This window comes from Dreissena polymorpha, chromosome 14, assembly GCF_020536995.1.
Source record: "Dreissena polymorpha isolate Duluth1 chromosome 14, UMN_Dpol_1.0, whole genome shotgun sequence".
Taxonomy (NCBI): domain Eukaryota; kingdom Metazoa; phylum Mollusca; class Bivalvia; order Myida; family Dreissenidae; genus Dreissena; species Dreissena polymorpha.
This window is the reverse complement of record NC_068368.1, coordinates 36,289,158-36,300,889: the sequence shown is the minus strand read 5'-3', so window position 1 is coordinate 36,300,889 and position 11,732 is coordinate 36,289,158. Positions and strand designations below refer to the sequence as shown.

The following is an 11,732-nucleotide window of genomic DNA, read 5'->3' as shown; positions in this document are numbered from 1 at the left end:
TGGGCGGTTCGAGCTAGTTATTTAGAACAAACATAATTTCATAATTTTTGTTAGCAAGACAAAAAAACAGGTTTGTTTGAGAAGGTAGAGAAAATAAATATCATGAATCATGTGCATATTGTGCATGGGTATTTCTATTACTTTAGACCGATGAACTAACTTGGGTTCTGTTTCTTAAAAGAATTACGTTCAAGTCGGGAAAAAGCATCTTTTATCACCTTGCCATCCATGACAACTTTTCTGGAAAGACCATGAGGACTTTGCTTCGCGGATTGCCTTCTCGGATTCGTTTGAATTTAGTACAAAGTGTTATACGTGCTTGTATAATTTCCTATGGAAAGACGAACTTAACCCAGTTATGCCTAGTGGACTCTCCCATCTTTCTAAGTTGGATCAATTTATTTCCAAAATTAGGGATGTCTAGTATATTTATTTCTATATTTAGAACAATTCTAACAGAACTTCCTTTAAGCAAACAGCGTAGACCCAGATGAGACGCCGCATCATGCGGCGTCTCATCCGGGTTTACGCTGTTTGCAATGTCCTTTTTTCAGGACGCTAGGCATGAATGGGTTAATAATGGTGATAATCTTGATTGTAAAACATTTCCACATATATTAAAACAAAGAATATTTGATACTTATAAACAAGACTGGCATAGCTCTGTTGAAAATAGTAGTGTATTAGATTGGTTACAAAATTGTAAAGATTCTCTGTCATATGAACTTTATCTAAATGTATTGCCAAGTAGTTTAAGGTTCTTTGTCACTAGAATAGGATTATATGCACATTCCTTAAGAGTTCAAACTGGTAGATTCGGTAGGAATAGAATACCAAGAAATGAGCGATACTGTCAATGTTGTAACTCCGTCGATATTGAAGACGAGTACCATTTCACTCTTATTTGTCCTTGTTTTAGCAATATACGTAAGAAATATATTAAGAAACATTATTATGTACGACCATCAATGTTCAAATTTATTGAGCTATTGAAAACTGAAAACAAATCTGTATTGATTAAACATGCAAAATATATTAAAGAAAGCTTGGAAATTAGAAACGAAATTACAAATGTTAACGAAAACTGATTATCCCCTTTACATGCTGTGTTATGTTATATTGAAATGTCCATTAATTCGTGTTTATATATTATACTGATATACGTGATGTTATAAATTATGATATAATAATATGTGTATATGATGATGTACTATGTACAAATCAAATAAAATATCTGTTCTGTTCTGTTCTGTTCTGTTAATAGCCGATTTGCGTGACAACGTATACATACTGTGTAGTCTAGAAAGTTAACAATTATGCCTCGCGCATCGCTAGTAAGTGCATAAAGCCATTATCAACACGTGAAAAACAGATTAAGCTGGTGTTTGTTTTTCTTAAAAGTGTGTACAGTAACCTTTAATATTTAATAACAATGTAATACAAAATTACAAAATTAATGTTAAAGTTTGTGCAAACCCTTGACTTATCACTATACATCCAATACATATCTACACATAATTTATTCTTAAATGCTAACGTTAAACGTGTACAAGATTGAACCTTTGCGTAAATCATGAAAATCATACGACTAGGGGAACAACTTAAACAGATAACTCTACAACTAGGGGAACAACTTAAACAGATAACTCTACAACTAGGGGAACAACTTAAACAGATAACTCTACAACTAGGGGAACAACTTAAACAGATAACTCTACAACTAGGGGAACAACTTAAACAGATAACTCTACAACTAGGGGAACAACTTAAACAGATAACTCTACAACTAGGGGAACAACTTAAACAGATAACTCTACAACTAGGGGAACAACTTAAACAGATAACTCTACAACTAGGGGAACAACTTAAACAGATAACTCGCAAACTAGGGGAACAACTTAAACAGATAACTCGCAAACTAGGGGAACAACTTAAACAGATAACTCGCAAACTAGGGGAACAACTTAAACAGATAACTCTACAACTAGGGGAACAACTTAAACAGATAACTCTACAACTAGGGGAACAACTTAAACAGATAACTCTACAACTAGGGGAACAACTTAAAAAGATAACTCTACAACTAGGGGAACAACTTAAACAGATAACTCTACAACTAGGGGAACAACTTAAACAGATAACTCTACAACTAGGGGAACAACTTAAACAGATAACTCGCAAACTAGGGGAACAACTTAAACAGATAACTCGCAAACTAGGGGAACAACTTAAACAGATAACTCGCAAACTAGGGGAACAACTTAAACAGATAACTCTACAACTAGGGGAACAACTTAAACAGATAACTCTACAACTAGGGGAACAACTTAAACAGATAACTCTACAACTAGGGGAACAACTTAAACAGATAACTCGCAAACTAGGGGAACAACTTAAACAGATAACTCTACAACAAGGGGAACAACTTAAACAGATAACTCTACAACTAGGGGAACAACTTAAACAGATAACTCGCAAACGTTAGTTCATTTTTTTCATTTTATATATTCATATTCAATAAAAATGTGCGATAAAATGTTATTGTGATCATTTATTACTTTGAAAATTGTTTATATGTTAAACCGTGTGCTATGTGCAAGTTAAATACTAGTACATTTAATTATCAAAATTACAATACAAATGTATACAGTAATTAAAGTGTTAACAAATAAGTGTTTTGTCTCATTTTTCGAAACGAACACTGATGTTGAACATGTTCTTTCATATTGAAATATTGCATTCTACCGCAACATTCGAAACCGAGCACCTCTAAAAACAGAGGCCTGGTACCGTCACTGTTCGGTTTATAGATAGTTTGGACATGACAAAAATGTGCGTTTATACATAAAGTCATAATAACTACTATGACTATCAAAAAATATTTGATTCAATATTTAACTGGGTTTGTTTGTGTACAAATTGATATCGGTATACTCTTATCGGTATAATCGTTGTCAATTTTGACAATTTATCATCGACCATTCATGTTACCTAATAATTAATGCATACTGCATTTCGTACTAGCCAAATTATTGTTAAATTTTTATCTGCAAGATTTTCGATTTATAAACAACGTTTACATTCGTTTCCATATAAGCATTTTATTGGTGGCTGGACATCACTGACGAAGAAACGGAAGGCATATGGAAATGGTTTGACGACGACAGTGTCGCTACAGGTGTTTTGTTTTGTATTCCTTCCTTGATTTAATACCTGTGTTGCCGCTTATTTCGAAGCGTTTACACGTATGATTGGAAGATAATACATATTTTATAAATATATTACATAAATATTATACACACACGCACGCACGCGCACGCACACACACACATGGGCTCATTGACATTTTGTCTACCTTTATACTTCAGACTTTCAGCCAAATGACCACGAAACTCTCGACGAGCATTGTTTGAGATTTGTGTCCATAGATGATTTCCGTTGGGCTGACGTGCGCTGTTCAGCTACGTTTCCACCAATATGTGAAATTAGGTACTTATTTTGATAGGTATATTGTCATGAGCTATACATTCTATCGTCTATATAGCGTAAGATCTATTCTCATTTTTCATAACAGAAACACGTTTGATTTATACGTTCAATGAGGGTATTTATATTCAAATTGTATTTTAAACTATATAATTTTCTAAAAATGTCCACAATCTGTTTTTTTCGATACTTAAAGATACATCGAAACATCTTTTTTAATTGAAATGAAAATTTATTTTAAAACTGTCATTGGTTGCATTCGTTTGATTACACAAACCATGGTAATATACAGTAATTATTATGAAGGTCAATACATTTGCTAGCAACAATGATAGATCAATCGGTTGAATTATTTACAATAGACACATTTTGTAAAAGCTACAAAATAGACGATTTTGGAGACTTGTTTTTCTTTCACTCGCATACAGGTTAGTAAGGACATTTTAGTTGAATGAATGACTTACGTACTTGTTGTCTTTGAGAAAAGACGGTGTCGGAGTTGGGACGAACTTATTAAAACATTTAAATTGTTAGTTTTGTGAATTAATACTCTTCTAACATGTCAAGACTGTCTGTGACTTTTTTTAACATTACACATATATCTTACGTTTCAGGTCGGAACACATCGAGCCAGGAGTTGTTGGCTAACACATAAACAGCTACCTTAAATATTGGCAGATGTTGGATTCCAAGCGTGTCCTAATGATTAGTATGTTCGTTTATTTTCATTGACTTAAAACATTTAGACGCATTCAATTATTGAAATTAAATGATACATAATAAAGAGGCCTTAATTAATGTTTTGGTCAAGGTCAAGGTTTGTGGTCAAGGTTAAGGTTCGCAATACTACAATGATAAACGGTTTCCATGCTATAAGGACTTCCGAGCCTCTATAATGTATTGACGACTGCAGAACTGTCTGATAACATAGTCTCGCTTGGGAAACCTTATCAGTTGTATGTGGTTGAGGGAAAAGTAACGGTCATAAAATATTTTTTTTCACGTCGATCTTCCGATGACACATAGTTGTAATATATAAACGTTATCAGGAGATTGTTGCTTAAATTAAAGTTTTTTTTAAATATGTACGGCAAGTGACCAGTTGTCAATATTATACCGGACAAAACATAATACACAGAATCCACTATTTAATAATTACAATGTGTCACTTTCGTGTCACCACCGTATCGAGATTGGATAGCGATCAAGAAAGCGAGTTATTTCTCTTTCTTGATGGACCTACTTAGTATTGAAATTAAAACGTGCATATGCATGACCGTACATTTTTAAATGCAAAGCACATGTTAGTTGAGCTGTAACTAGGTCACAAATGAGGCATAGCTTTTACCATGTTTTATTATATGTCTTGACAGGGTTAATTTTGCGTTGACCCCATTTCACTCCTGTTAGAATTGGTGTGGGCATGTTAAAATATTAAGACCATGTTTCATCACACTTGAATAATACATGTGGCTTCGATAATTGTATGAATGGTTCTTTAGATTTTACCTCGTTTCCTAGTTTTTGACCCATAAGACCCACATTCAAACATTCCCTAGATATTATAAAGATTATAAAAGTATTTTAATACATGTGGTTCCTAGAGTGATACACATGTTCTTCTAACATCACACAGTGGGGGGGGTGTGAAAATGTGCAACCAGCCTGGAACTCAAAACCAGGACATTGCACTAAAAGAGCGACTTCTCTCCCGACTGAGTATTGGGCCGCCACACAAATTTTGCACTTACGGGACCAAGTTGATACATTGACATACATTCTCAACTATAATTATGTATTCATTCTGGAATACAAGTATCGTGGGTGTTATTCAATTCACCATGGGCAAATTAGAAAATACACAGGTCACATTTGTCGCCATATGTCACAATGAGAGAAAATTGTGCGAGCATCCAGATGATATTTTACAAGGTGATCTAGTCGTTTTTATTTAACAGAACAGTACTTTATTCGGTTAACGAATTAGGTTTGGCAACTGTGCTAGTCTGATAATCTTTTTTTCTACGATTTCGTATAGATTATACCTTGACAATCTGACATGGTTGTAGAAAGAACAGAAAATGTCGTACGAAAGTTACCTGTAATCTTATTTAAAAAGCGTTAAATATTCCTTACATATAAGTACAAATTGCGTTGTGTGGGTCGGAGAAACTGAATATGCATAATATATTGAACATTGTTTATATATGGTATAAAAGCCTAAAAGTAACATTCTTAATTAATTCATATAGATAAACGTTATTGGAAAGGTACATCCTACATTTATTTAGCAGTGTCCACGTTAAAATTCCAACACGAATCTGGGGAACAAGAGGGCGTTATGCATGTGCGAAAGTGTCATCCCAGATCGGCCTTTACAGTCATCTAAGGCTATTCAATGGTCTACACATTCTGCATTTATGGAATTTCTCCTTTATAGGAAGTATGTTCTAAACAAAATTTCTGTCTTTGTTTCACAGCTGAGTGTGCTTACGCATCATATTTTAAGTGTAAAGCGGAAACGTTATCGAACATGCCCAGTATATGACATTCAATATTTAACCTCGACAACTCTTGTTGCCGCCCGCGTGGTTTTATTCATACCCACCAGAACTCTGAATATTTGGAACTTAAGTCGATACTGAAATGTTTATAAAATAAATGCCACAATGCTTATCAAATCGCTAACCAAAAGTGCAGTGTAACCTCCGGTTAATACGGTTTTATCTTAATCTATGCTCGGATTAAGTCAAATCTCTGCGCGGATGTTGATCAAATCGAAAACTTTACTCAAGACAATTCGTTATGCGATTGGGTTTAATTTCTTAGAGTGCATGCATGTAATTTATTGGAGACAACGGCTCCATGTTCGGAAAGCCCTATCCGACGAGTTCACTTTGCGTCGGGTTGAGGGTATCCGTTGTGATTTTGAAGTTCCGGTAGTACGTGTACGTGTCGTTTGGACTCGCCCAACTGCTGTCAGCTCCGCCGAAAAACGTGGAGAAAAACAGCCCGTCAATATCGAAATGTGTGTTTTGGCGCATGATCACGTCGGTCACATGAGTTTTAGCGTGGCCATCCACCCAGAGTCTAATGTAACCGTTCTGTCCCGGCTGGGCATTCAGATGCACTTCCTGTCGAATGTGGAGCCAACGGTTGTGTTGGAAACGAAAGGTGCCCTTTCCCATTTCTATGCCCTTGTCATCCGTGCAGTGCACATGCATGTAGGCGGGTATATTCGTGTGGTCGTACTTAGCGCACCACGTGTCAAAGCTGGGATTCTGACTGTGCGACACGTAGGCGTATACCTGGGAAATCGAACGGCAGATACTTACTAAAAATTTGGTCGTAAAAAGTTACAGCAATAAATTAAGAAGTCAACGTTAAAGCAAAAGGAGCTACATTTCACATACATGTACACAGGGTGCAGTTTCAACGCGATTTTTACACGGACTAGACATAATTTAAACACACCGTTAAGAACTTTGTTTAAGCAAATATCTCATGTTATTGAAATAAATTTTGCATAAATCTTTAGTGCATAAAAGACAGTTTTTCTTGCAATTTGTGCCGACATATTAAGGTAGAAGAATATATCCTTGAATACGTCTAAAATCGGTGAAAAAATTTCACGTTGCGTGAAGCATAACCGTGTAGTATTAATCGAATTTTTGAACAAGAACACAGGCTTATTAAATAAAGTAATCCCGATGTACTTCACATTGCCATAAGCAGCATACAAATTTGTTTTTTATCACTAGTTGAAATTCTGAAGAAAAATTGGTTCTAAAAAGTTATTTGAAAAAATCACTACTTACCGTTGTGTTTACGTCCATAAACGTTTAATTGAGATACCCACAAAGTCACGTGATCCTGCACCTTGGTACATGTTCTAGTAATATCGCTTAGATATATCGACTAATCAGATGTTAAAACAAGAAATATCTTTAAAAAAGATATACGGCGTTGATTGTGGTTGCAGTTAATGAAAGGTAAAGACTTCAATGAATAAGATCAAAGATAGCGAATGTCTTTTTCTGTGCAGTTCTTAGCTGCAGCAAACGCAGTACGGGATGATACGCGGAGTTTTCGCGGCTTATTTTACATTATTACATATTGCTGGTCATAAACGTATAGATACAAAACAGAAAACCAAAAGACGAATGAAAGTGAAATTAAAACATATGAGTCAACCGGCCACACGCGAAGTATCCGTATATATTTTAAATATTTATACGCGCGTTCTTCGAACAAGCGTTGCTATTTGATTCGATTTTTAACAGTATCGAGAATCATTGCACTCATGCTTAATTCATTAGTCAATATGATGGCATAACTCTTGTTCAATTAATTAAAAACAATATTTATCATGGTATTGTTGTAAAACACATTAAGAATCTATTATTGGCATACCATATGATATCGCTGGATATCTTCATTTAACATCTGTCTGGTCTAAAGAAAATTCCAGTTCACCTAGTTCACGCTATAGTGTCTTTATTATGTAACGATTATTTTCCTGGCCGCGAACTCCGATCAGCACATAGGGTAGAGACGCAGCGATGACCTGTATGTAAACTCTGACATTCACACACAGTGGCCGCAAATTGACCTGATATACCTCGCGAGTTGTAATGCAATGCATTAAAGTGAGTCTTCGCTTCCACTGCTCTCTATACTTTAACATGTTAACATGTTGACAGGAATATGGAAGTTAGTACTAAATATGAGAAAATAGCCTTTAAGTGCAAACGTTCTCGCGCTGAAAATCTTCTGAAAATAAAAGGTGGACGCACAAACTGTATTGATGTCGATATTGAGTGTAAAACTGTTCTATCTATTAAGCCTTTTTATTACATATAAAATTGTTTCATGCTGAACACGCAGTAAAACAGTGTTACAAAGACGCGGACATGTTTCCAATATTCTGGTCGTAATCTCAAATCAGCCAATGCAGTCAATGAAGTGTATTCATCTGTACTTGGCCGCGGGAAGTTTTATTTGAATTCTATTGGACGCTAACAAAGGTCAGGCTAAGGTGAAAAGCTGGCTTAATACAGCACGCCGAAAAACGTATCATAAATACCACATACCTAGTTTGATACGTATAAATTATTTAAGCGAGCATATAAGATCTTACCATTTTGTTCCAAAACAGATAAAGCGTTTATGAATAAAAAGACATGTCAGATGAAGTTGTACAAGAAAATAAACGAAATAAACGTTTTATTCAATTGCAGTGTGCAGCAGAACTATCCGTCATGCACGCACACACGTACTATGTTGGAAAATCATTATAGACTGTGCAGATTTGCTCATATGTTACATAGACATAATCCGATTCTACAACACATAAGAGTAAACGTGACGGTATCGGATATATAACGAGGCTAAACGGTTACCATTGAAATTGCTTATCTTTGCTTTGGTACTCAAATATGTGAGTGAAGTAGAGCTTCTCTGTGCAGTTGTTTGTTACTAAATATACTTCAAGGCAGTCCATGACACCATACATTTTATAATGCCACCTCACACGGATCTATGAACGAACAACCAGCTATTAGTTAACACTCACCTCCCCGTCCCCCAAGGGGCGCCACATGAGTCGCGTAGAGAAACACGTATCTTTAATTCTACCCCCGGAGCAGTCCCGAGTGCATCCCCAAAGGCCGGGGAGTTTGCCGCCTTTGTTCCAGCCGAACGATGACGGAAAATACACCTGCGAAAGATATATTGTTATATGCCTCAGTTCGTATTTAAACTAATAGCATATACACACGTACCAGATAAAAGAAGTAAACGAAACATTCTCTTAAACCATTACCAATTGTCATTATTTTATTGAAATAAAATGTTACTTCTTACTTCATGATCAATTTTCTAAATGATTTGGCGTGGTCTCAGTTCATACTAAACTGACACTTCATGTCATAAAGGCATGCGATGTGACTTTCCGTCACTTCATATTTCATGACCAACGCATGTAATGCAACTCCAAACGCTCTTGGGCATTCACGTGTGTTTAGAAGTTCGTTTAGAATTTAGAAGCGGCACACGCTACTTTCATACTTTATGGTCAAGGTCGCGTTTAAGTGAAACTGCCATAACCTCCGCTCACCTGATGTTCCAATGGACATCATCGAGTCTGAGTCTATAAGTTTATTAATGGACCTCTAATTGAAGGTAAGCGCCGTGCGGGAATGAGATGTGACCTTCACTCACCTCATACTTCAAGGTCAAGGTCGTGTAGGAATGAGATGTGACCTTCACTCATCTCATAGTCCAAGGTCAAGGTCGTGCAGGAATGAGATGTGACCTTCACTCACCTCATACTCCAAGGTCAATGTCGTGTAGGAATGAGATGTGACTTTCACTCACCTCATACTCCAAGGTCAAGGTCGTGTAGGAATGAGATGTCACTGCGCTTGGTGTACCATAAAACTGGGCTCCTCTGTGCTTTCCACTGCCGCTGTAACTGCCTGGTTTAAAATAAGTACGCCTTAGAAAAAAAACACATTAAGAAAAAAAACACATTATCATACTGATGGAGGAGTATTTTATCGCCCAATTAAATATGTGAATTTCTGTTTATTCTGATTAGTATTTGTTTAGTGTCAAGCGGATGTTTGATAAGCCACGCACGCTTAATGGCATAACGAATACACGAAGTGCTTGTATAATAGTGGATACCATGCGAGTCATCTCGAATAAACGTATGCAACAAATTTCTCTTGGTTATGAATATCGTAGTGGTCAAAGATTGACTTAGTTATTGCAAAGGCTCATTGATAATTGATAGTGGTTGAGCTGCTAACCAGAATAAACGTATGCTAATTATAACAATGGGCCGTGATATGTGAAAATGGGTTTTAACGCATGTGTGTTAAGTGTCGTGCCAGATTAGCATGTGTAGTCCGCACAAGCTTATCAGGGACAACACTTTCCGCTTTTATTGTATTTTTCGTTTAAAGATAGTCTCTTCATAGCAAAAATCCAGTTTAGGCGGAAAGTGTCGTCCCTGCACAGGCTAATCTGGGACGACACTTTACGCACATGCATTAAACCCTCTTTTCCCAGAGCACGACTCCAATCTATTTTAGAGTCCTAAACATAACAATCCATGTTCCTTTTACAGAACAATTTGCAAACATCTGTCTTGATTAAAAATCAATAATATAATACTATTACTCAAATATAGGATTGAAGGAGGTTAAAATAACTAGTTCTCACCATGAGCATAGAACACCCTTAGCACCCACTGGCCCGGATTTTGGGGGTCTTCAGCAAGGGTGAGAGAGTCGTCCGCTCCGATCCCGAACTTTTCTTGGGTATCGATCATGTGAAACCCGTCCCGTAGGACTGCCGTTATGTCTTTGTTCTGGCTTTCATGGTTCCAGCTCCAGATCGTGGCGCCTACATTTTAAAATGCAGCAAACTCAACTTTTAAGACAACTTTTGCGTCTTTAAAATGCTCTCAGGGTCTAAAAATGGTCACTTTCCCTCGGAAATATACCAGTTATTTAACACTCCTTAAAACAAATATTTAATTGGTATTTTAAACGAATTTATTCTACTGGGTGGCGTTTATGTTTATACAGATCTTTGAAAAATATGTGACCTAACATATGAAAATTGCACATACCCCTTATCTGTTGCGCTGATAGAGAGGCGATCCACAACAGCAGCCACACATTTGTTAGCAGCGCAAGTTCGGGTTGCAAGGCGTGTGACAAAAATATGTCCCCAGAGCGTCTTAAATGTGTCCTTATCTCAGTGATCGTTTGCCTAGGGTCGCAAAGATTTCACGTTTGTCCGTACTTGTCTTAATGAGTACGCGTGTACGTCTGATCAATTATAATGAGTAACCTATATATTTAAGTGACTAAAAGCGGCCTTGAAGCAAATATCTTTAAATTAACATTTATTGCCCAATGTAAATTCATGTAACTTTGCTGTGATAAATATTCGCGTAAAATGCTCTGCGCAATGAAATGGGTTGAATTATTTCACGTACTGACGTGAAGACTTGCACGTGCGAACGCGGGCAACTTTTTTTTTCGGATGTAACATCAATGCCAACGGCATAATATAGAAAAATGTCGTACTATACCGGTAATGAATGTTATTTAAAATTTGCAGCACGAGCTTTGCTTTAAATAACATATAAAGTTTTCAACCAAGTACTTCCAGAATGTATAGTTCACCGTGAACTGTTCAGAAAACAGCGTCTGTCTGTTTGATGACGT

General features: G+C 36.4%; 1 protein-coding gene across 1 annotated transcript; it reads right to left on the bottom strand.

Annotated features, from left to right (window-relative positions):
* Positions 1 to 6,285: 6,285 nt before the first annotated feature.
* On the bottom strand, positions 6,286 to 11,284 carry LOC127858142 (uncharacterized). The gene is made up of 5 exons (XM_052395105.1): positions 11,129 to 11,284; positions 10,717 to 10,899; positions 9,865 to 9,965; positions 9,062 to 9,205; positions 6,286 to 6,794 (listed from the first exon to the last, which is right to left on the bottom strand). The coding sequence occupies exons 2-5, from the start codon at positions 10,823 to 10,825 to the stop codon at positions 6,366 to 6,368; spliced, it is 783 nt and encodes a 260-aa protein (XP_052251065.1). The 5' UTR covers positions 10,826 to 10,899; positions 11,129 to 11,284; the 3' UTR covers positions 6,286 to 6,365.
* Between the last annotated feature and the right edge of the window lie 448 nt (positions 11,285 to 11,732).

Bases quoted from the DNA above. Each gene is read 5' to 3' on its own strand.
- LOC127858142 (XM_052395105.1), bottom strand. From the start codon at position 10,825: ATGATCGATACCCAAGAAAAGTTCGGGATCGGAGCGGACGACTCTCTC. The intron at 9,206-9,864 runs GTGAGTGAAAGT...TATCTTTCGCAG, and splicing joins CCTTGACCTTGGAGTATGAG to GTGTATTTTCCGTCATCGTT. The intron at 6,795-9,061 runs GTGAGTGTTAAC...TCGATTTCCCAG, and splicing joins GCCCCTTGGGGGACGGGGAG to GTATACGCCTACGTGTCGCA.